General features: G+C 48.5%; 1 protein-coding gene across 1 annotated transcript; it reads left to right on the top strand.

The window, feature by feature from the left end:
• upk3b (uroplakin 3b) lies at positions 1-27,150 on the top strand (the record flags this gene model as incomplete). The annotated part of the gene is made up of 8 exons (XM_084449820.1): positions 1-58; positions 1,171-1,405; positions 11,329-11,387; positions 24,961-25,104; positions 25,771-26,008; positions 26,170-26,252; positions 26,796-26,925; positions 27,087-27,150. The coding sequence occupies 8 exons, from the start codon at positions 1-3 to the stop codon at positions 27,148-27,150; spliced, it is 1,011 nt and encodes a 336-aa protein (XP_084305946.1).

The raw sequence follows: 27,150 nt of genomic DNA, 5'->3' as shown, positions 1-27,150 counted from the left end.
ATGGCGCCGGCCACAGGGGTTATCATGTGCATCTGGATGAGCGTCATCAACGCTGAGGGTGAGTTTGATCACGAGAGGCCTGTTCATTCCACGTCTGGGATTCTCCATCCTGCTATTTGCTTTAACAATAGATCGAACCGTCCCGTGCATTTACAGTGATAGAAATGATCAATCAACTGATTAGTTTATTTCTCCAACCTTTACCTGGTCATCTTGAGTCTAATGACTGCTACTCTCCACTGGATATTTGATATCGTAAACATGATATTTTTCTGTGTTAACTCGTATTGTTCACTACTACTACTACTACTACTGTAGGCAACTTCTCTGCATGTATTTGAACTCTCCTGTTAGTCACGTCTCTTCTGAAGTATTGAGCCCATGTTGACTGCTCTGTAAATGTTCTTAGCCAATAGTCAAACATTTTCCAGGAGCTTGCTCGGTCGTCTCGTTGAGAGAGGTCAGGGAATCATTTTTACAGCTTTACGGCCCCCGGGTGAAACTGTTTCCCTCTGGAGTATGTAGGGTGGGACCTACGCCCCCCCTCTCATTGCTCTCTGTAAAGCACATTGTGTTGCCTCTGTGTATGAAATGCGCTGTACAAATTGTTTGATTTGATTTGATTTGACTACTGAATTCTTACAGTCTTATATGCCCCCCAAATCACCTCCTGGAATGCCAGAGGCAGGCTGACCTCTACCACCGTGTTGCTGGAGCTCCTTTGTGCCTCTTTGATGGCCTGAGCAGTGACCTCTGCCCTCCAAACCACTGGGAGATATGGTTGGTGGTCGGCAAGGATACTGGTGAGTTCATTTCCAATGTTTGCAAGACATGTTATGCATAACGTCATCGTCTTTTCCCCTGAATTATACAGTAGTAAACTAACTGTTGATCATTGTTTGACATAACACAATTAAAAATGATTCGCCTTATAGTAGAACACTTACGGTTAAATCAACATAGTTTAGTTCAGTTTAGCAAGCTGCCACTTGATAGCATACTGAAGAATATTGCCGTTCACACTAAGCTTAGATAGAGAATTGTATTCTTTGAGCCATATGTCATCAAATATCCTCCCTTACTGTACTCTGATTTGTAATCCAGGCATAAAGCAATATTGAATGAAAGCTTGTCAGGTTTCGCTGTGGTAATGGTTCTGTTCCCCTACAGGCATCCAGAGGTTTGAGAGTGAGAAAACCAGCAGGGACATTCTGACCAGGTCACCTTATCCAGACGCCTTCTTGACAGAAGGTTCTCCAAACTACTTCCTGACCAGAGTTGTGAATCAGAGTGCGTTCCCCTGTGAAGGGGCGTCCACCTGGGTGTCCCGTTTCAGAGTGGGAGACGAGGGGTACTGTGAGGGGACCAACTGTAACGGGGTCCTGCCTACAGGCTCCACTACCAGGTGAGTCTGCTCATTCTCACCCTGCTAATGCATCTCACCTGGTCCGCTCTTGTTTTTCCACTTCTAGTTCCTTACATGTAAAAAGACACAATCTGTGGTTGAGTTAACGGGTTGAGGCTGTTCTTCTCGTGTTTATCATGTTCATTTATCATTAGATTTGAGATTTTTTAAATGAAAAGTGTTACAAATAAAATGTATTATTATTATTATGATGTCTTCTGTCTATGTATTCTGTTAAACACGTCTCTCTCCTTAAGGGTTAAGTACGTCCTGGTGAATTCAAGCAGCAAAACGATCCAATCTGAGACAAGCTGGTCGCGACCTTTGACCCTCATAACACGTACGTTCTGACAGTCATTTCCCACCATGCTTTGTGTGTAGACTTAACAAGTCACAAAACACCAGGAAATACAACGTAACCCAGCATCAGCACTGTCTTAGTAGTTGTCAAACTGAAACTAAAGTCTCCATGGTATTGGATGTGTCTGTTGCCTGCTCATCCTCTGATAGTCAGATCTTTGGGCTGTTTGTGTGTGTTTACCTGTGTGTTTACCTGTGTGTTTACCTGTGTGTTTACCTGTGTGTTTACCTGTGTGTTTGCTGCTAGTGCTGCTGGGAGCTGTCATGCTGCTAGAGTGGTGAGATACACACACACGCACACACACACACACACACACACACACACACACACACACACACACACACACACAGACATGTCATATTTGTATTAATATTGACGCCCTGGTGTGTTTTTTTGCAGCTGTAGCTTTTCCAAAGGCCAAATGGAGTTTTCCACCTCTCCCCCCATCAGCACCGTCAGTTACTACAACACTCACCCCCTCTCCCCCCATCAGCACCATCAGTTACACTCACCACCTCTCCCCCCATCAGCACCATCAGTTACTACAACACTCACCACCTCTCCCCCCATCAGCACCATCAGTTACTACAACACTCACCACCTCTCCCCCCATCAGCACCATCAGTTACTACAACACTCACCACCTCTCCCCCCATCAGCACCATCACAACACTCACCCCCTCTCCCCCCATCAGCACCATCAGTTACTACAACACTCACCACCTCTCCCCCCATCAGCACCATCAGTTACTACAACACTCACCCCCTCTCCCCCCATCAGCACCATCAGTTACTACAACACTCACCCCCTCTCCCCCCATCAGCACCATCAGTTACTACAACACTCACCACCTCTCCCCCCATCAGCACCATCAGTTACTACAACACTCACCACCTCTCCCCCCATCAGCACCATCACAACACTCACCACCTCTCCCCCCATCAGCACCATCAGTTACTACAACACTCACCACCTCTCCCCCATCAGCACCATCACTAACTACAACACTCACCACCTCTCCCCCCATCAGCACCATCAGTTACTACAACACTCACCACCTCTCCCCCCATCAGCACCGTCAGTTACTACAACACTCACCCCCTCTCCCCCCATCAGCACCATCAGTAACTACAACACTCACCACCTCTCCCCCATCAGCACCATCAACACTCATCACCTCTCCCCCCATCAGCACCATCAGTTACTACAACACTCACCACCTCTCCCCCCATCAGCACCATCAGTTACTACAACACTCACCACCTCTCCCCCCATCAGCACCATCAGTAACTACAACACTCACCTCCTCTCCCCCCATCAGCACCATCAGTTACTACAACACTCACCACCTCTCCCCCCATCAGCACCATCAGTTACTACAACACTCATCCCCTCTCCCCCCATCAGCACCATCAGTTACTACAACACTCACCACCTCTCCCCCCATCAGCACCATCAGTTACTACAACACTCACCCCCTCTCCCCCCATCAGCACCGTCACTAACTACAACACTCACCACCTCTCCCCCCATCAGCACCGTCACTAACTACAACACTCACCCCCTCTCCCCCCATCAGCACCATCAGTTACTACAACACTCACCACCTCTCCCCCCATCAGCACCATCAGTTACTACAACACTCACCCCCTCTCCCCCATCAGCACCATCAGTTACTACAACACTCACCACCTCTCCCCCCATCAGCACCATCAGTTACTACAACACTCACCACCTCTCCCCCATCAGCACCATCAGTTACTACAACACTCACCACCTCTCCCCCATCAGCACCATCAGTTACTACAACACTCACCACCTCTCCCCCCATCAGCACCATCAGTTACTACAACACTCACCACCTCTCCCCCCATCAGCACCATCAGTTACTACAACACTCACCACCTCTCCCCCCATCAGCACCATCAGTTACTACAACACTCACCACCTCTCCCCCCATCAGCACCATCACAACACTCACCACCTCTCCCCCCATCAGCACCGTCAGTTACTACAACACTCACCACCTCTCCCCCCATCAGCACCATCAGCAACTACAACACTCACCACCTCTCCCCCCATCAGCACCATCAGTAACTACAACACTCACCACCTCTCCCCCCATCAGCACCATCAGCAACTACAACACTCACCACCTCTCCCCCATCAGCACCATCAGTTACTACAACACTCACCCCCTCTCCCCCCATCAGCACCATCACAACACTCACCACCTCTCCCCCCATCAGCACCATCAGCAACTACAACACTCACCACCTCTCCCCCCATCAGCACCATCAGTAACTACAACACTCACCACCTCTCCCCCCATCAGCACCGTCAGTCACTACAACACTCACCACCTCTCCCCCCATCAGCACCATCACTAACTACAACACTCACCCCCTCTCCCCCCATCAGCACCATCAGTTACTACAACACTCACCCCCTCTCCCCCTATCAGCACCATCAGTTACTACAACACTCACCACCTCTCCCCCCATCAGCACCATCAGTTACTACAACACTCACCCCTTCTCCCCCCATCAGCACCGTCAGTTACTACAACACTCACCACCTCTCCCCCCATCAGCACCATCAGTTACTACAACACTCACCCCCTCTCCCCCCATCAGCACCGTCAGTTACTACAACACTCACCACCTCTCCCCCCATCAGCACCATCAGTTACTACAACACTCACCCCCTCTCCCCCCATCAGCACCGTCAGTTACTACAACACTCACCACCTCTCCCCCCATCAGCACCATCAGTTACTACAACACTCACCACCTCTCCCCCCATCAGCACCATCAGTTACTACAACACTCACCCCCTCTCCCCCCATCAGCACCATCAGTTACTACAACACTCACCACCTCTCCCCCCATCAGCACCATCAGTTACTACAACACTCACCACCTCTCCCCCCATCAGCACCATCACAACACTCACCACCTCTCCCCCCATCAGCACCATCAGTTACTACAACACTCACCCCCTCTCCCCCTATCAGCACCATCAACAACTACAACACTCACCCCCTCTCCCCCCATCAGCACCATCAGTTACTACAACACTCACCCCCTCTCCCCCCATCAGCACCATCAGTTACTACAACACTCACCACCTCTCCCCCCATCAGCACCATCAGTTACTACAACACTCACCACCTCTCCCCCCATCAGTACCATCAGTTACTACAACACTCACCACCTCTCCCCCCATCAGTACCATCAGTTACTACAACACTCACCACCTCTCCCCCCATCAGCACCGTCAGTTACTACAACACTCACCACCTCTCCCCCATCAGCACCATCAGTTACTACAACACTCACCACCTCTCCCCCCATCAGCACCATCAGTTACTACAACACTCACCACCTCTCCCCCCATCAGCACCATCAGTTACTACAACACTCACCACCTCTCCCCCCATCAGCACCATCACAACACTCACCACCTCTCCCCCCATCAGCACCATCAGTTACTACAACACTCACCCCCTCTCCCCCTATCAGCACCATCAACAACTACAACACTCACCCCCTCTCCCCCCATCAGCACCATCAGTTACTACAACACTCACCCCCTCTCCCCCCATCAGCACCATCAGTTACTACAACACTCACCACCTCTCCCCCCATCAGCACCATCACAACACTCACCACCTCTCCCCCCATCAGTACCATCAGTTACTACAACACTCACCACCTCTCCCCCCATCAGCACCGTCAGTTACTACAACACTCACCACCTCTCCCCCATCAGCACCATCAGTTACTACAACACTCACCACCTCTCCCCCCATCAGCACCATCAGTTACTACAACACTCACCACCTCTCCCCCCATCAGCACCATCAGTTACTACAACACTCACCACCTCTCCCCCCATCAGCACCATCACAACACTCACCCCCTCTCCCCCCATCAGCACCGTCAGTTACTACAACACTCACCACCTCTCCCCCCATCAGCACCGTCAGTTACTACAACACTCACCCCCTCTCCCCCATCAGCACCATCAGTTACTACAACACTCACCCCCTCTCCCCCCATCAGCACCATCAGTTACTACAACACTCACCACCTCTCCCCCCATCAGCACCATCAGTTACTACAACACTCACCCCCTCTCCCCCCATCAGCACCGTCAGTTACTACAACACTCACCACCTCTCCCCCCATCAGCACCATCAGTTACTACAACACTCACCCCCTCTCCCCCCATCAGCACCGTCAGTTACTACAACACTCACCACCTCTCCCCCCATCAGCACCATCAGTTACTACAACACTCACCCCCTCTCCCCCCATCAGCACCATCAGTTACTACAACACTCACCACCTCAGTAACCTCTACAGCAATGAGCTCTAGGGACCTCATTACAGGCTTTTCATATTGATTTTCTTTCTAAAAAAAGACATTCTTAGATGTTTTTGGTCCCAGAGAACAGGGGCGCCTGTCCCATTGCTATACTGAATATTGCTTTGGTTGCAGTTTAAGTTGTATTTAATCACTCACTGTTTTAAATCACTGACAGTTCATACTATTCCAATCTGTGTAGAATACTGCTGGGGAAAATACATTTCTGTACTCAGCAGCTATAGGATGGTGCCACTAACCCTCCCATATTAAAGACCTCTGTGTACTCAGCAGCTATAGGATGGTGCCACTAACCCTCCCATATTAAAGACCTCTGTGTACTCAGCAGCTATAGGATGGAGCCACTTACCCTCCCATATTAAAGACATGAGCGACCAGCCATTTGAAAAGAGCAGGAAAGGAAGGCTGCGGACCCTCTCATCTAGTAATGGAAGCAGTGTCTCGTTTGTATGTTGTTGTGTCTTTAAGTGTTTTAGTGTCTTTATGGGAATGTAGGAGTTTTGTGTTGAATGTTTTTGTACTCTTGAGGCCTGCCTGTTAGACTGCTGCTGGAACAGACCAGGACCACAATGGAGATTACAGAACTGGATCTGGACCGGGCCTTTTGAGAAGGAAGAGGAAGGAGACGATGACCAATACATGAGGGCCTCTTTAAAACTGCTTAAATCAAAAAATCGTGTCTGAAATCCAAACAGTACAATGCCTGAGTAGCATGAGCATGTTTATTCAGCATCACCAGGGGTTTGAACTCACAACCACACACCAAGGGAAGGTTCTTATTTGAGCCAAGTGAGAAGCTGCCAGTTTGACCTAAAAAAGTATATCACAGCTAGATATTTACAGTAGGAATCCTGCAGGGACATAGTAGGCCTACACACTGTGATGGGAATGAGTTGTGGGACTCTGAACTGAGCATGGATTCACTGATTCACTGATTTGATTGAACACAGGTGGGACTGATTGAGGTGTGAGCAGGCACAGCTATGGCAAATAATGATCAAAGAACAAGAGGGGAGCTACATGTAGGGTATATATACACAGACTAACAAGACAGGTGGAAACCAATCAAACAATCAGTGGCACAGGTGTCCTCTCAATCAGAGTAAATTTAGCCAGTTGTAGTCCTAGGGTCCATTATTAGGGCGGGGTTGCCAACAACAACATCTCTGATTGGTGGAGGCATTGCTGTTTCACTCTAGGATTGTGGGTAGTGTATTTTTTTCTGTATGAACAGCAGTAGTTTGAGGGGACAAAATGAGGACAGACTTCAAAAATTCAGTCTTTCAGATAAAATTCTGACAAATGTCACACTACATCTACCATATGAATATTTCATGAAGATTGGAGATTTATTGAGTGAGTATTTGCAGTAGCTGCTTACAGTACTGTTTACAGGAAAACATTTTGATGCACTGTGGGCTAAATTTTTTATATTAAAAAAATCTGTGATCGTTTGTGGAGGACAGTCTGAAGATGCAGTGTGTCAATTGACCAAAACTGTGGGAGGAGTCGGGTTTGATGGGTTAAAGTTTGTAACTTTTTTAACAGTTGCTGTAGCGCCCCCATCAGGACTGTTGGCCCACAATGCTAGTTGAGGTCTTCTGGCGTAGGACTGGACCTGTGTGCACAGTTTGGTGATTTGCATGGGAAGTCAGACTTCCTAGGAAGAAGAATAGGATTCAGAATAGGGAAATACCAGAGGGACCTGCAGCTGCGGCCCCTAATAAGTCTATAATGCCGTGTTCACACCGGGCGCGCAATCTTTCCTGCGGCGCGGCGAGTTTACATAGAAAGTCAATACATACGCGCGAACTGGGCGGCGGGCGGCACGGGCGGCGCAAATCGCCGAACTCGGGCGGACAGGATTCGCCGCGCGGCGACATTCGCAAAAGTTCAATTATTTTTTTTACTTTCTCGCCACGCCCGGTGTGAACACAGCATAACACAGCATAAGTCTAATAAGTAAGTCTCAGACCTCGTGTGTGAATTCCTCAACGTTATACATGTGATGGTTGTGGCCATTGGGCTTTTAAACCTGTGTTTAACTGTGTTTATCTGTTAAATTAATTAATTCATTCATTCATTCATTCATTCATTCATTCATGCATTCATTCATAATTTATCAAATGCAACATTGCAACTACAGCACCACATGTCCAAATCTCCAAGATTATGCTTGATACAGATAAACTCTTAATACTTAATTACAAATTATGAAAATGACTAAGTTTACAAACTCAAATTAGTACTACAGTATCAAATGGATTGTGTACATGCTGTATGGATATGAATAAATAAATAAATAACCCGGGAGGGGGCATGGGTGAGTTATGTACCTGCTATAGCTATAATAAATAATCCTGGGACTGGGGGGTGTTGTGTTGTACGTGGTTGTGTTCATTAGTTATCCTGATCCTCTGGGTATAGAGGTTCTATACGTTAGATAGAGTCTTTCAGGAGCCAGATGGCCTGGAGAAAGAAGCTCTTCCTGAGTCTCTCCGTGCTTGTCCTGTGTGTGTTACGGCTCGCATGCCCTCGCCTCCACAACCGCCTCCCTCTCTCCCCTCTGGGCCCGCTGCGCGCTCGGGGCGTCCTACGCGCTCTACCGCACGTCGCATCGGCCCAGGCATGCAACGCTCTGACTCTCCGGAGTTTCCCCCCACTACCGGGCGTTTCCCGTCTCCGGCCAGCTCCGCGGACTCGGCAGTCTCCTCCCACTCCGGTGACGAAGAGTCGGATCCCGACATGCCCAGCACATCGGCCCGTGCGCAACGACAAGAAAGGCGCGCTCGTCTCCGACGATGACGCGGGCGCGGCTCTACTCACCGGTTTCCCATTCATCACCACACCTGTCCCTCGTTCTGCAATCACCTTCAACCCCTACAAGAACCTGGTCTACTCTCCACTCATCGCCAGATCTTAGCATAACCTGCATGTGGTAAAGTATAGCCTAGCGTACGTATTACTTACCTGTATTTTGTAGTGCTTTTTCTCGTTCCCTGTTCGTGATTACTATCACTCACCCTGCCTCTCCTCGTCTCTCCAGTATCCCGGACCCCCTCTGCTGAGTTGTACCAGCTAGCAGAGCCCTCACCCTGCTCCACCTCCCGATCCCTCCGGCTCCCTTGAGCCAAGAACATTTTTATTATTTAGTGGCAGTTTGGTGGCTCCTATTTTTTCTCTCCTGTTATATTTTTGTGGCATCCTTTTTGTGGCTCCCCCTTTGTGTTACCTTATTAAATCGCCCCTCCGGGCTTAACCGTTCCTTGCCTCCTCCATTCCTGTTGCGCCTGGGTCCCACACCGAACCATCACAGTGTGTGCGGTATCTCTTCCCTGATCGTAGCAGAGAGAACAGTCCGTAGCCTGGGAGGCTGGGGTCTCTCAGGATCCTGCTGGTCTTGGTCTTGCATCTTCTGGAGTAGATGTCTTCAAGGTGGGGGAGTGGCCCCCCAGGGTACGTTCAGCTGACCGTACCACTCTCTGTAGGGCCTTGCGATCCTGAGAGCTGCTGTTCCCGTACCAGGTTGCTCTCCGTCGACCCGTCGGATCTGGACTCTGAATGTCCTCAGTTGTCTGAGGTGATTCAGTCTCTGATGTTCTTTCCTCACCACAGTGTCTATGTGTGTTGATCATGTCAGGTCCTTGGTGATCTGGACGCCAAGGTACTTGGAAGCTGTCCACTCTCTCTACAGGGGTCCTGTTGATGATTAGAGGGGTGTAGTTCCTCTCCTGCTTCCTCCCAAAGTCCACTAGCATCTCCTTTGTCTTGCTGACGTTCACATGGAGGTTGTTTTCCTGACATCACTGGGTCAGTTGGTGTTCTGACATCAAATTCGCCACAAAGTATGAATCCTGTAGGGTTTTATTGATCATTTTATGAAATCCATTGACTTGTATTGAAGCGACCGTTGTAGATGTCTAGATCAATCCGCAGAGGGGATTCAGGAAGCGGAACTACTTACGGTAGCTATTGTTATTGTTTATGTTGCTAGGCTACCTAGTTTGCGGAAGTTTACACACGTATGTGCTGCGACTAAATAGTTCTATGCTAAATATTTAAAAAAGCCTTTCCAGATGAACTAGAATCTTACTTTATGGCGAATTATATGTCAGAACACCAACTAACACCTCTGTGAGTTTCTTGTCTTTGAAATTGAGAGTTTAACATGTTTTTTGAATGATTTTTCACGGTGCCCACCCACATCCATTGTATGACCAAAACGGTGGTAGAGCAATTATCAGACTTTCTCAAAAGTGCTAGTTTTGTCAACGTATTGATCTGAACCATTGTCTATGATTAGTAGCCTAACCCTAAAACAGGGCTAAACATGCATTTTCCCTTTACTACTCCTTTAAGAGAGGTCTTGTCGCCTGGATACATCAGTTCCAATGCTTCCAAAGCTAATCCAGCACAATAAGAGCAGGATAGCCAGTTAGCTCATGAGCTCACAACAACTAGCAGCAGCTTCCGTAACATTAATGGTAGCGGTACCCCCGACCCCTGCCTCTACCTGGACCCAGGCGCACACACACACACATACACAGACATACACCAGTCCTGGGCTCAGATCCCCTTCCCCTCACCCTAGCCCGGATCCATATCCTTGTCGTACCCCTTCCCTACCCCAACCCCTGCCTCTATCTGGGCTCAGGCACATTCACACACACACAGACATACACCCCTGCCATGTCTCTCCTATGATGTTTTTAGCCTCTCTTACTCTGAAAATGTAATTTATTGCTTTATAAATGTTCTTAGCCGTTAGACAAACATACTCCAGGAGCTTGCTCGATCGCCTTGTTGAGAGGGGTCAGGGAAGAATTTCAATTCAATTTTACAGCTCACTTTTCTGGCCCCCGGATGATACTGGTTTTTGCTTCCCTCTGGAATATGTAGAGGTGGGTCGTATGCCCGCCTCTCTTGCTCTCTGTAAAGCGCATTGTGTTTCCTCTGGGTATGAAATATAAATAAAGCTTTGATTGATTGATATCTTTGGTTTGCAAAGTCAGAGGCACTTCATATTTAACCTGCTTACATCTTTATGTATGTATAGGGAGTATAGCAGTTGGGAGTGTGTTGAGAGGGAGGGGGGGGTGTTATGGTGTTGAAAGCTGAACTAAAGTCAATGAACAGCGATCTCACTAAATTCCCCTTCCCTTTGCCCAGGTGGGATAGTGTGAAGGATGTGGGCGATGGCGTCCTCTGTGGACCTGTTGGGTCGATAGGCAAACTGTAGAGGGTCCAGTGTACAGGGCAGTTTGGAGTAGATGTAGTCCTTCACCAACCTCTCAAAGCAGTTGATCACCACAGAGGTGAGTGCTACTGGGCAATAGTCATGGACTATACGGACATATGGACGTTATAGGCCTATCGGTATAATATGCGTTATATTGATGTGAATTAATTCATTATTCCGTTATTTAAGTGTCATGCTTCAAATGAAACCCAGCCCATATGGACTCATAAGATACCTTACAATTATCAATTATGACAAAACAAACAATAAAAATACAAACAAGGTATCCACAGTACAGCATAAGATATACCAAACACAAATAATAGAGTTGGCCTATTATGTATTTTAAGTGCTCTCGTTTATTGTCGTGGCTGTTATAGCGTGGGCTATAGGCTCCATTCGAGTTTCCATGGATGTATTAGTGAGGTTCGCATTTCGATGCGTTCATCTTATAACCTAAAACCTACAATATACAATCGCTTTTTGTGATGAGCTGCTATTCTTGTGACGTTCTGGTCTTTACTGCTTTAATGCTAAAACATCTCAACACTTGTGATACCTATTTTTAGACACTAGGATCTAGATAACCCTTTGTGATAGGTGCTTATCTGACTCTTCAAATTATTTTAACAAGAATTGATTCTCACTGTTGTCAGACATACCTTTTGGTTTCTATCCTAAACAGACATATTGAACCATCTACTCCTTGAGAAAACTATCTGAGAGAATAGTCTATTTCACTGCTCCTACCCAATTCTATCCTCTGACTAATGCTTGGAAAGGCCAAAGACCCGGTCCAGCTGGAGACTCCAGTTCCCACACAAGGACCCTCTTACCGTAGTTGCCCAGGTCGCGCCCCCTGCTGTCCACCCTGTACACCGCTCTCACCTCCACATCTTCCTCACCATGACCAGGAGACCCAGAAGACCACCCCATAGTACTCTGCTGTATCAGTCCACCCCGCACAGCATACACTCTCCCATACAGCAAAGGTACAAGGTCTTTAATACAAATTACTTGACATGAGTTACATGGGATGAGATCCCCATTGTTTCCCACTTGCAAATTACCATAACTAGTATATGGCTGAGGGATTAACACAATCTGAGCATAGGGCTCATTCAAATCAATCTCCTGATAAGGAGGATCCATATTATAAGGTGGGAAAGTAGTTTCCAATCATCGCATACCAGCAATAGGTTTAGCAAACACAGACTTGGGCCTCCACTCCACATCGTCAGCCCGAAGTCCCATTTGGAGGAAACGCTTCCTCCGCCTAGCTGATTTAGGCAGCAAAGCAGCAATCTGCTCAGTAGCTTCTCTGATGGTCTCAGGGTCCTTTTGTCCTCCAGCACCTACTGAGGCCACAGAAAAGTCAGGACAAAGAGCATCCAACAGGTCGCCTGACCCACTGGAGTCCCTCGTCCCCCACAGATTTTTGGTTTCTTGCCCGAAAGAAGTACCGTGGTAACTCTTCCTTTGCTTCCAGGTCCACTGCCAACTCGGATGTCGGCATCCACCTTCTGCCATGGGATGTGGTCAGGTCCAGACTCTGGTTCAGTAGCTGGGCGGCTTGCCACAACGTCAGACATGAGACGTTTACCTTCGTTGTTGAGTCTTCCCCGGATCTTGATGGTGGCAGGAGTATGCTTGCAGATACCACTGTGGGTGCAGATTCCTCCTGGAGAGCAGGTGCTTCCATGCCGGCAGGCACCCCCTCCAGGTAGGTCTCCGTTTCTGTTTCCCTCACTCTTTTTCGTGCTGTAACCTGTTCTGTTTCTAACACTACGATTCTTATTGTTCATGTAATGGCCCTGTGGTCGTTGTTGTTTTTGCTTCAGCCCTATGGACTGGTTTTCTATCTGTCTGTTGAGCGGCTTGTAACTTGGCTGCACCTAGTTTAATTTCTTTCACCTCCCTTTGTTCAATGTGAGCGCAAAGCTGCTTCGCATAGCGGAAATGGTCAACAACTTCCTCGAGAGAAGTTGACTCCCAGGTGTGGCACGTCATCCTAACTTGGTCAGACAAAGAGGAGAGATTCTAACCGTTCCCAAAACTTCTCGAACTGTTCATCGGAATTTTGTTTGCAATATGTGATACGGTCCCAGTCCATTTTCTTAGGGAAGTGAGTTTTGATTCTGTTCAACAGCACAGCGTTTTGGCCGGCAAAATCGGCATGAGAAAAAGGCAACGTGTTATCAAACGGATCTTTTACATCCACCCATTTTAACCCAAGTACTTGTTGCATGATCATGCCGATTTCCTCCGCGTGAGGTTCATACATTCAAACTTTGAAAAAGATTCCCGAATTCGTCAATGTCTTTGGTCGGATCGGGCAAGGTTTTAGCTACATCACGCAGTTCATCAGAACGCCACGGTCTGATCTCGGGGGTCCAGAGCGCGTAGCCAGCTGCATCATCTGCTTGAGACGGGCAGGGAGTAGGATTTACCATAGTAAACCAGTACCATTGGGGCTTGAATTTGCGGTCCCTCCAGACTATCGCTAGCCATTTGCAGTTGTTCCAAATTAAACTTAGCCTCAGATATAGCTCTAGCCAATTCTTCCTTCCTGATCTGTTCTTGTTTAGTGTAATATCTCGTAGAAAGGGGCGCGCTTAATTCGTATTGCGGAGGCGCCTGCATGGGCGGGGAAGAAGGATCGGTTGGCGCAGAGGCAATACTGGGAGGGGATACGGCAGAGAGAGAAGGAACATGGAGGCTAATAGTGGCGGGAGCAGTGGAAGGGGGAGGAACAATAGCTTTGTTAGGTGGTGTGAGTACGGGGCAACGAGTCGAGGGGGGGTGACTCGATGGGGGAAGCGGCGAAGGCACAGCCGGTTGAAGAGTTTCTTTGTCTTTCCTTTCTGACCTCAAAAACCCTTCCCGCGCTACTGTCTCCCAAATCTTAAAAGCAGCCCAATCGATAGCATTACCAAATTTCCTCCCCAACTTAGTCTTCTCAAACGCCTCTAGTTGAGCCCCAACGTTAGCCAAGGCTTCAACGCTAAGCGTACCCAGGGCCGGCCCGAGGCATAGGCGAAATAGGCGGTCGCCTAGGGCGCCAAATGGCCAAGGGGCGCCTGGCCAAGGAGCACCAAAAAAAAAAAAAAAAAAATTATTTTTTATTTTTATTAAAATAATTTCATTCCGTAATCCCTACTGTCTCTATTACGCTTCGCAATGCGGTGCGGCGCCTCCGCCCAGCGCCGGGCGCCTCTCCCGTTAACAAATCGCGCAGCAGCACCCCCCGTCCCCCCGTCCCCCCGTCCCCCCCCGTCAACAAATCGCGCAGCAGCACCCCCCCCCCCCCGTCAACAAATCGCGCAGCAGCAGCACCCCCCCCCGTCAGCAAAACGAAACTGAAGGTGTTCCATAACCTCGCCTAGAGCTGCTGAAATGCTAGGGCCGGCCCTGAGCGTACCAGATGGAGACGGAAAACTGCTATGCTTATTCCATAGCGGAATCTGCCAACAGGCACTAGCAGAATGCTTTAGGGCAACAATTTTAGCTGGACCAGACAAATTGACGATATCAAGCGGTGAGCTAGTAGCGGAACCCATAATAATGCACAAGAATACAATCTAAAATAGCAATGAAAAGCTCAAAACTCAAACGCACAGCAGGAAATGGAACAAAATAATATAATTTCGAAAGAAACAAAGACACATTAAACACCTACGTAACTCACCCAGCATCCGGTCCTTTGTTCTCCCTCTGGCTCGATGGCGGATCACGGGAGAGCGGAGTGGTGTTGTTGTTTCCTTCGTCTCCCAGACGACCAGCTACCGGAAATCTAGCAGTTACAATTTATGGCAGTCGAAACAGTGTCGAAAATGTAAACAATACCTACCTGGATAATAGGCGCGCTTAACCAAACATACAAGACAAGAGCCGAAGCTCAAACAGTAAACAACAAAACGAACAACCCCGTGCAGGGACACGGAACACAAAGGACGAACAAAGGCCTACATTAACCAAAAAGCATATGCCTGCCTGGACACACCAGCTGCGCCTGGTTGGACACACCAACCACCCGGGATAAAAGGGAAAACGTTTCTTCAAGAAACGCGGATTGGACACACCAATCACTCCCGTAGCTACATTTGTTGGGAATCGTTTCTATACTTTATGACGATACCACCAAATAGGCCTACATGCAGTAACTACCAGAGGGACACACCCAACAGCTACCTTGGGACACACCCAACTATATGCGGTTTTGATCACACCCGCGACCGGCCAAAAGGGAAGCCCGTTTCTGTGCTAACTTTGGCGCATTGACTCAAACCAACTCAACCGTTCTAAACTACAGCCGATAAACAATCTAAACTGTACATCAACTGCCATCCATCCATCCATCCATCTTCATCCGCTTACCCGGGGTTGGGTCGCGGAGGCAGCAGCTCCAGCAGGGGGCCCCAGACATCCCTTTCCCTAGCAGCATCAACCAGCTCTGCCTGGGGAATCTTTAGCCGCTCACAGGCCAGTGCAGAGATGTAGTCCTGCCACCTAGTCCTGGGTCTATCCCGCAGCCTCCTCCCAGCCGGACACGCCTGGAACACCTCCCTAGGGAGGCGCCCAGGAGGCATCCTCACTAGATGCCCGAACCACCTCAACTGGCTCCTTTCGACGCAAAGGAGCAGCGGCTCTACTCCGAGTCTCTCCCGGATGACTGAACTTCTCACCCGATCTCTCAGGGAGACCCCAGCCACCCTCCGGAGAAAACTCATTTCGGCCGCTTGTATCCGTAATCTCGTTCTTTCGGTCATGACCCATCCTTCATGACCATAGGTGAGGGTGGGGACGAAGATAGACCGGTAGATCGAGAGCTTTGCCTTTTGGCTCAGCTCTCTTTTTCGTCACAACAGTGCGGTAAAGCGACTGCAGAACCGCACCAGCTGCTCCGATTCTCCGGCCAAACTCACTCTCCATGGTTCCCTCACTCGTGAACAAGACCCCCAGATACTTGAACTCCTTCACTTGGGGTAAGGACTCATTTCCTACACGGAGCGGACAGGCCACCGGTTTCCTGCTGAGAACCATGGCCTCAGATTTAGAAATGCTGATTCTCATCCCAGCCGCTTCACACTCAGTTGCGAACCTATCCAGAGGGTGCTGGAGGTCGCAGGCAGATGATGCCATCGGGACCACATCATCTGCAAAAAGCAGCGACGTGATCCCCAGCTCACCGAACGTTGGTAGTTCCACGACCAGGATAAAATCCGCATTGTTCCTCTTCGATCTTAGGTTCGACTATCGGCCGGACCCTCCTTTCCAGCACCTTGGAGTACACTTTCCCTGGGAGGCTGAGTAATGTGATGAATTCGCACACACCCTCTGGTCCCCTTTTTTGAATATTGGGACCACCACCCCAGTCTGCCACTCCTTTGGCACTGACCCAGACTTCCACGCAATGTTAAAGAGGCGTGTCAACCAAGACAGCCCCTCAACACCCAGCGCCTTCAGCATTTCTGGACGGATCTCATCAGTCCCTGGGGCTCTGCCACTGTGGAGTTGTTTGACTACCTCAGTGACCTCCTCCAAGGAAATTGACGACCCTCCATCATCTTCCGGCTCTGCCTCGGTCGTAGAGGGTGGATTTGTCGGGTTCAGCAGTTCCTCAAAGTGCTCCTTCCAACGCTCAACAACCTCCTTAGTTGAGGTCAGCAGTGTCCCCTCCTTGCTGTATACAGCTTGGATGGTCCCCCGCTTTCCCTTCCTGAGGTGTCTGATGGTCTTCCAGAAACACTTTGGTGCCGACCGAAAGTCCTACTCCATGGTTTCTCTGAACTCCTCCCACACCCGCTGCTTTGCCTTGGTCACGGCCGAAGCCGCAGCCCTCCGGGCCAGTCGATACCCTGCAACTGCTTCTGGGGTCTCCCGGGCTAACATATCCCGGAAGGCCTCCTTCTTCAGTCGGACGGCTTCCCTGACCACCGCTGTCCACCACGGTGTCCGAGGGTTACCGCCCCTTGAGGTACCTATGGCCCTCAGGCCACAGCTCCCAGCCGCAGCTTCAGCAATGGAGGCTTTGAACACCGACCACTCATGCTCGATGTCCCCAACCTCCACAGGGATGCCTGAGAAGCTCCGCCGGAGGTGGCAATTGAAATCTCTCCAGACAGGCTCTTCCTCCAGACGTTCCCAGTTCACCCTCACTACACGCTTGGGTTTTCCAGGTCTGTCCAGAAGCTTCCCCCGCCATCGAAACCAGCTCACCACCAGATGGTGATCAGTAGACAGCTCTGCCCCTCTCTTTACCCGAGTGTCCAAAACACATGGCCTCAGATCAGATGATACGATAACAAAATCGATCATCGACCTTCGGCCTAAGGTGTTCTGATGCCAGGTGTACTTGTGGGCATCCTTGTGTTCGAACATGGTGTTTGTTATGGACAAACCGTGACTAGCACAGAAGTCCAACAACAAAACACCACTCGGGTTCAGATCGTGGTGGCCATGCCTCCCAATCACGCCCCTCCAAGTTTCTCCATCATTGCCTACGTGTGCATTGAAGTCCCCCAGTAGGACAGTGGAGTCCCCTGCAGGAGCCCCCAATAGGACTCCACTCAGGGTCTGCAGGAAGGCCCAGTACTCTGAACTGCTTCGGTGCATAAGCACAAACCACAGTCAGAGCCCCCCCCCCCCCACAGTCCTAAGGCGCAGGGAGGCGACCCTCTCGTCCACTGGGGTGAACTCCAGCACAGAGGCGCTCAGCTTGGGGCTAGCTAGTATAGCCACACCTGCCTTACGCCTCATACCGTGAGCAACTCCGGAGAAGAACAGGGTCCAACCCCTATCCAGGAGTTTGGTTCCGGCGCCGGTGCTGTGCGTGGAGGTTAGCCCCACCAGGTGTAATTGGTATCGCTCCACCTCCCTCACAAGCTCCGGCTCCTTCCCCCCCAGCGAGGTCACGTTCCATGTCCCCAGAGCCAGCCTTTGCACCCTGGGTCCGGTCCGTCGGTGCCCCCCGCCTTCACCGCCACCTAATTGGCAGCGCACCCGACCCCGACAATTCCTCCCGTGGGTGGTGGGTCCACGGGACGATGGAGGATGAGATGGTGTTGCCATGATGCTTATTCGGGCTGGACCCGGCCGGGCTCCATGGTAAGCCCGGCCACCAGGCGCTCGCAGGCGGGCCCTCCGTCTGGGCCTGGCTCCAGACGAGGGCCCCGGGTTTCCTCCGGCCGGGTCTCTCTTCCTTTTGGTTGTTCTGTCATCAGGGTATTTTACCTGTAACCCCAGGTAGGGGGGCTAGGGGGTACTACCACTTGCCCAAGGTGGACCCCCAGACTAGTGGAAGGAAGGAGGCGTCTTACTTCTCCATTCTAGTTTTGCACAGAAAACTAGCCACTGCCCATACATCAACTGCAAGGGAGCAAATGAGTCACAAGACCAAAATCACACTTCTTCTGAAAGAAAACCCCGATAAACGAAACAAGGACGAAGTCAAAGAAAAATGCAATATCACCAATCATACAACGCTATTGTTGAGTTACAACTACCCAACTACCCCGCGAGGCTTTGTTTTCAGAACACGCGAGACCAACAACACAATCCGAAACGAAAACAAGGAAAATACAACTCAAAACCATAAGAGGGTTCGTTCAAAACGTACCTGTGAGTTCAGGAAGCCAGTGGAAGAACAGGGGAAATAATCTCACCTTGCGCTCTGGCGCAAGAGAGAAGATTGGTTTTCCAAAAACCCACTATGGATCCGACACGTCTGCCGACCCGTTCATCCACTCGGATCCCGAAGCAACACATGCAGTTCTCCCTTTTCATCCGCGTCGCCAACTGTAGAAGATTTTTAACTGATCTAGTCAAAAAGGATTTGCCAAGATTCGCTCAAAGAGGTCAAGTCTGGTTTATTGAGAAAACATACGAGCGCAAGGACTTCAGGACAACGCACGTGAGTGGTTCATCCAACAGAAGTCCCGCTGTCTGGTCTTGCGCTGCCTTATATTCAAGCAATACACAGGTATGACGCTTCCAGGGATGTGATTGGCTAACCCATTGTGCACGTCATATTAAATGGCAGGCATCATCAACAGTGGTCGAGAATACAGACACGTGACATGAGAAAAGGCGTAATTCTTGCAGGGACAATGGGACAAAGGATGGTTATTCTGGAGCAGACAACGTCTAGGTGTGTTGACCTCCTGGAGGTCATCCTGTCATAAATTAGATTAGCACAGCTATGTGAAAGGTTGAAGGAGGTGGTGAGGTGGTGAAACTACAATTTCTATGAAAACAGGCGTTCGTTCTTTAACTGTCTTCAGTTGGGAATATAGACAAATGACGTGACAGAACAGGGAATTTAACGGTTTCAGTTAGGACAGCAAGCATGCGATGTTGCGTTCTGTTGCTCACATCGCAAGCAGTTAGGACACGGTGTTATACATAGAAATGTTCTGCAAGTTCTCAGAATTCCTATGGTGTCAATATATAAGCTGTAACATTTATAGTTTTCGCGATAGAGCTGTCTGAAGCGGACCATGTCTAGGATCAGAGTGTCAGTTGGGATTAGAGTGGTGGCAGAAATTTTTAAAATTTGTGTGCATGTGCAGCCTCTCTTAAAGGTACAGGCACCCTTTTATAAATAATGTGGTAGCATAGAACTCAACCAGTGGAATAGAGACACATGATCTTCACTGGTGGGGGCCAGTGGGTAGCCCGGAGAGGAGTACACCGTCCCTGACTGGCTATGACCAAAATGGGCGGAGCCTCGCCACCACGTCACTATTCACACCACAGAACCCACTTTTCAGCCCCTGAGTGGGCTAGAGACACACAGTCTTCAATGCTAGATGCATGGAAATTGCCCGGAGGTCACTGTACTGTCCCCGACTAGCTGTGACCCAAGGGGGCGGAGCCTAACCAGCATGCCACTATCCACGCCACAGGCCCCAGAACTCAGTCCCTGAGTGGGCTAGATACACACGGTCTTCGCCGGTGGGTGCATGGAGATTGCCCGGAGGTCAATGCACTGCCCCCGTGCGGCTCTGACCTGAGGGGCCGGAGTCTTACCACCACGCCACTATCCATGCCACGGGCCCCACAACTCAGCCCCTGAGTGGGCTAGAGACACATGGTCTTCACCGGTGCGGGCGGGTAGTGCGGGCAGGTAGGTGGCCCGGAGAGAGGTACACTGTCCCCAACCAGCTCTGACCTGAGGGGGCGGAGTCCCGCCACCACGCCACTATCCACACCACAGGCCCCACAATTCAGCCCCTGAGTGGGCTAGAGACGCACGGTCTTCGCTGGTGGGTGCATGGAGATTGCCCGGTCCGTAGTTGTACTAGCAGTAGCTGTTACATACGTTTCTAACCCTGTTACATATTGCTCCACCACCATTTTACCGGTAGTTTATTGTCTATATCCTAGGCCCATTGGCCCTAAGCTTATGGACTCTGTTGCTAATTAACTTACTCTGAACGTGTTTTTGGTAACCCTTCCTTTCATAGTCCCCCAATTACTAAACATTTACCTGGTAAATACATGCAAAGCATAGCCTAATATATAATGGGTAATTACTGAGACACCTATACTGTAGGTATAATTTCAAAACAGGAGTATTTCAAATGTTCAATTACTGCACATAAATTCAATAATGACAGCACCACCAGGTAACCACATTTTTACATAACTTCTATAACATCCAGTGACAAACACAAATGACAACTCACAATGCTCATATTTATTAAAATGCTTTGAATTATATTAATTATAACTGGATCCACTCAGGAATCTAGGAGTGGGACCGAGAACATGAGGAGCACCCCACAGGCTAGCAGAGGGTGTGGGTATTGTTTCCCAAAATCTTCTTGAACCCCTGAACTCCTACATGGGAGTCAGACACTTTATCCACTACACTACCGAGGAACTTGGAAGTATGGGATGTCATAGTGTTTTTGTTCCTATGGAATCTCTCCCGGGGAAAGGAGGGAGCAGAGGGGATTGTTTCCAGAGGGTATTGTTTCCCAAAATCTTCCCCACTGGGGTCTTGAACCCCTGATCTCCTGCATAAAGGTATTTTCACACCAAACGCGAATATTCTTGCGAAAAAACTAAAATAAAATCAAAACCCATATTTCTCAATTAGTCTGTTCACACCAAACGCGAAATTTCCGCGTTCCAAAAGCGAAATGTATTTTTTTCGCAAATGTTTTGATTTTTCTGCAGATTTCTCTGGCCTGACAGGCACGTCACAATCAAATGACGGCAAACCGAACATGCTGACAGCACAGCATGAGAGCCTGTTGAAGAGCCCGTCTGCAGAAATCCTCTTTTTGTTGTGGGAGATCACTGTGTAGAATAGCTATGATTAGGTCCCTACTGTAGCCTAATAAACCTGGACGGTCTAGATCTAACGTGACTTGTAGACCACTCTGTAATAGGCTAGAGGCCAACTTGCAGTACCGTTAGCGTAGCTAAGCAGCAGACAGCAGTGATTGGAGTTAGCTAACCTACTTGTTTTCACAATGACCATGAAGGTTTCTGATAATGTTATAGCCTATAGCGAAATCAGACTGTTACAACAACGTCGACAGCTAACATTAGGCCATTAACGTTAGCTATGGTTAACATTAGCTAAGTGGGTTAAGTACATTTATCGCTACTCACCGTCATCTGTTCCAAGTTGTTCAACCCTGCCCCAGATATTGTCCTTCATTTCAGTGTTCTTGTAAGTGTTTAGCTTCTTGTCATACCAGGTTGGATGTTGCTCTATCAAATGGATAAGCTTTTCTGAAGAGATACGGATCGACATTTCCTTTACTGTAGTTAGTCGCTAGTAACTTGGTGATCAATGGAAAGTGATCAATGGAAAAAACTTTATTTTTTTGGGTGGCTATCCTGCTCGAGAAATTGTCACGCGCGTTGCATGTAACCAGTTATGCTCGGGAAGCGGAGTGGGACTCAGTAGGCAGACACAGACAACAGAGTGCAAAAAATAATAGTGTTTAATGAAAACTCAGGGAGGCCCACAATGTGCTGTGGTCTCTGGATGAGAGGCTCTGACCCAGGCTCTGACCCAGGCTCTGACCCAGGCTCTGACCCAGGCTCTGACCCAGGCTCTGACCCAGGCTCTGACCCAGGCTCTGTCTGGCGGCACGGCACGGCGGTGACACAAAAGAGTGTGATTAGAAAAAGCTTGCCGACGGCAAAATAGCAACTTGCAAAAGGCAGGAACACGACTAGTCACAAACTAACGCTGTCCAACAATTGATCTGGCATCGAGGTGTGGGGAATCAGGGAAGATGTACTGCAGTTGATTAGCTGAGGGGGTTCAGGTGTGCTGCTCTTGTTATCCCCTGTTGAGGAGCAGATGAGCTCGCTCGAGCCCGGGAGGGAATACGTGACTTGACCACCGGGGGCGCAGGCGAGAGCCCTCGAGGGAGAAACCCTACCAGGGTCCCGCGAGGAAGAGGCCGAGGGCGTGACACAATAGGCCTACGCAACTGCAGCTATTTCGATGTGTTGGATGCAACATTGAAGCGCTGAATACAATTTGATTTGTGACACTTTGTAGCAAAAGTAGCCTTGGTGCACAAGTGGTCGGTGGAGCATCTGGCTCGTGATGACTGAATGGAAATGATTGACATGGAGTTTTTATTTTCCGCAAATTCTGTTTGGAATGCATGGAACGCTATTTTTCGTACCGCACTTGGTGTTTGGCCGCGGACATTAATTAGGCGAAATTCTCAATTTATTTTCGCTTTTCATATTTGCTTTTTGATCTGAAAACAACTTTTGAGTCGGACGCTTTATCCACTATGGGGAATTTGAATGTCATAGTGTATTTATTTTGCTGGGACCACAGCCTCCTGTGGTGGCAACATAGAAATGCAGGTCAACAACGGGACAGAGGGAGGGAGTGACAACCCGACAAATGCTATCTATGGTGCGCTGGCTTACAGCCACGCACAAAAAGTAAAAACCGAACGTTACTTTTCAGGGAACGTATCTGCGCATGCGTCAGTCAGTCAGCATTCATTCCTTTTGTTTAGCATGTTGAATGGGGTGTCAGATTGTCATTTTCGCTGGGGGCATCTTCGCAGTATGTAAAGGGTGTAGTAAGACATGTTCATTTTGTTTGCGCCCAGCGAATCTTCGTAAAAAGTAAACTTTTTAAGGGACTTTCTTTATTTAGTTTTTATAGCGGCAACGTGGGCTCTGCGACGCGCAGACGATCCTCTCATGAATAAAGGACCTCCGACCAACCTCAGCTCACCTGTCTCTACCCCTCCGTCGTAGAGGGATGAGGACGTATGGGTATTGAAAATATGTATTTTGCGGAATGAAATATTCCCACTCACTTTCAACACCGGACGCCTGCCATGACTTGGTCACACATTTACACAGTTTTCTTCAGCACGCTCATCCCTTTAGGCCGATCATTAAGTGAGTTCCCTTCTGTTTCTTCATATTGGATAGCCTAGCCTACATCAGTGTGTGTATATCATCAGTGTGTGTATATTAGCCTATTTGATAGCCTATTATTGTTTTCAAATAACATTGATATGTATTTTTAACCATGCTTTTGAAATCATTAAGACATAATTGTTCCAGTGTTTCAATAGCCTAACGGTTTTATTAAAAGGAATGCATTCATAGGCCTACATGTTTACAAGGTGAAACAAAACACAATGCATATTTTGTTTTGGTCCATTTCAATCTTTTCTATTTTGCTCCACAAATGATTGAGGAACAAAAGTAAATGCAGCAAATTAAATGAGAGGGCCCCTTCACTGTCGGTTCATGTTAGTGGAGATTCCCTCTATTGACGGGACCAACATCCCTTGAATGAGACCATAACAGAGGGAACAGGTTTTTCAGAAGTATAGGCCTAGAAGGGTTTTTGGCAGTGCAAACACGTGGTGTGTGTACAGCACACCACTAGCCTCTTATCTAAACCATAACATGAGGGCATTACCAATGAAGACTCTGAGACAAATAAGATCATTTGTAAACAAGCTCATGCCATTAGTCATTTGACCATAGCTGCAGCAAGTAAGTAAGAAGTAAGTAAACTTTATTTATATGAGCCGCCAGACTCTACTTGTCTAAAGGATTATGGGCGTGATAATCATGATAATCTTGACTGGACAATGAGGGTTTTCCACTTTTTGTCACTTGAGCTTGCTTTGTCTCCATTGTCTGAGGATTGTGTAACTTTAAAGTTCAGTAGTGGAACTTAACTTTGTCAACAATGTCAAGTCTAGCATGATTATATATAATAGAACATTTTTTGCCAACATATATGAGCTAGTCTACAAAGAAGATGCCAGTGATTGGAATGAAAGGATATCCCCTCCCCTGTGGGAACAGTGAGCAGGGAGTAACACAACTGAGTATGAAACAAGAAGCCAGCAGGTAACTGACTCCGGTATCTTCTCCTGAACGGCTAAAAAGTATTTTCCCTGTAAGGATGAGGCTGAGTTAACTAGTTTCTTCACTTTTTAAGATGGCCCACTTTGATGTTGGGAAAGGCACCAAATCTAAATGTATTGACTGAGGCGTCTCTCTTTGTGTAGTTGTGCCTGTGGATCTGGTTCCAGAGGTGCTTCCCTATGAGGCGAGTGGGAGGGTCACCAGCACCGCCCTGGTTCTGGGCCAGCCGCTCTGCTTCTTCAACACGCTGACCCAGGTCCCCTGCACCCAGAACACATGTGAGGTGTGGGCTGCCATCGCCTCCGGGCCAGGTGGGACTCTCACCTGGAACATCGGATTTATTTGAACTGCACGTTTTTTTCCCTTAATTCTCATATTCTGATATTTTCTATTCAAAGAAAATACATCATTCAGTGCTGAACTATGAAGAGGTTGATGAATGAATGCTGCTCAGTGTTGATGAATGCTACTGTGTTGATGAATGCTACTGTGTTGATGAATGCTACTGTGTTGATGAATGCTACTCAGTGTTGATGAATGCTACTGTGTTGATGAATGCTGCTCAGTGTTGATGAATGCTACTGTGTTGATGAATGCTGCTCAGTGTTGATGAATGCTACTGTGTTGATGAATGCTGCTCAGTGTTGATGAATGCTACTGTGTTGATGAATGCTGCTCAGTGTTGATGAATGCTGCTGTGTTGATGAATGCTACTGTGTTGATGAATGCTACTGTGTTGATGAATGCTACTCAGTGTTGATGAATGCTACTGTGTTGATGAATGCTGCTCAGTGTTGATGAATGCTACTCAGTGTTGATGAATGCTGCTCAGTGTTGATGAATGCTGCTCAGTGTTGATGGATGCTGCTCAGTGTTGATGAATGCTACTGTGTTGCTTAACTTCATATAAGATTGAAGTTAAATGAAGGGGAAATGTGATCATCCTGTCTCCTCATTCTGTCTTTTCCTCTCACCAGGCATCAGTCATTTTGACTCAGACAAGCTGGATGCTTCAGTGCCGATTCTCCAGGCCTCTCCGTACCCCGCAGCGTTCATCAGCCAGTCAAGCAAAATGTACTACATGGCCAAGCTGGGGACCCCTAGGGACTTCCCCTGTGGGCCGCTGTCTGGGATCAGGTATTTCAGAATCGGGGCAGAAGGAAACTGCACCTCCACCAACTGCAATGGAGTCCTGCCTCCTGGCTCCACCCTCAGGTAGAGGGAACCAGTCCTGATCACTGGGCGCAATAAACTCATTCATGTTGTCAAGTTTGCATATTCACATTACGTGGTCAAGATTGCATATCCTACCCTATAAACATTGCAAGTTGTTGGTCAGTGCAGAGATTGGTGATTGGTGTTGTGTTGCTTTTCAGAGTGAGGTATATCCTCATCGACCCCGTGTCCAGGGAAGTGGTCTCAGAGTCTAAATGGTCACAGTCCATCCATCTAACATCAAGTAAGATGAATAAAGTCATGCATACAGGAAAAGGGACAAGTTAAATGATTTTGTATAGACTACAGTGATTTTGTTCATGTACAGTATGATGATGGCTAGTTTCACTAGAGGGAGCTAAGAGCCCTGATTTGGCTTCAAAACAGTCTGAGTTCATGTGGTCAGAGTGAAGTTGTACAGCTCTGCTACAAGTGAAATCTGAAATGGTTATATTGTACGATAAAATATTATATAATAAAATATTAATGAATATCTACAATATTATTAATGTTCTTATCCCTGTGTAAAAAAAAACACACCCAGCAGGGGAAGTAAGTGGTGTAGGTTTAAGAGCAGTCTCTACTGCCCTCTAGTGGTGGAGTACAACGGTATTAAATCTCAGACTACAAACGAACACATGGGGGACACACATGCCAGTGGCAACGCTTAACAACAGATATGCAGCTGCCCGTAGCTCCTTATGTATGCTCAGCTTGAATGAGGGATGTAGTTTTTTCTTTGAGGACAGTAATATTCTATGTGATGTTGTTGTGTGTGGACGGTCAGCGAGGTCCTGGTCCTCCATAGATGAGTGGATAGGGAAGCGCTCTGGGGGAATGGTGGTCATCACGGTCATCTCCTCCTGCCTGCTGACGGTCCTGCTAGTGCTGCTGGGAACTGTCATGCTGCTAGAGTGGTGAGATACACACACACACACGCACACACACACACCTGTGTGAGCCTAAGGATAAACCGTTCACCTACACTGTTACAGGGTTGGGCTACCAGATGTGGGTGTAAATGAAAGCTGACTGATGTATATAGTTGATGTACTAACAGACTAGTCCCTCTCCACAGTATGGGCATGTTTCGCGGAGGTCATGACATCACGACCGGCCCAGGGACATTTGGACATCAGTGA

Source organism: Borostomias antarcticus (assembly GCF_949987555.1).
Source record: "Borostomias antarcticus genome assembly, chromosome: 15".
Classification (NCBI taxonomy): domain Eukaryota; kingdom Metazoa; phylum Chordata; class Actinopteri; order Stomiiformes; family Stomiidae; genus Borostomias; species Borostomias antarcticus.
Note: the sequence above shows the minus strand (reverse complement) of the source record. Positions and strands in the feature narration are given on the sequence as shown.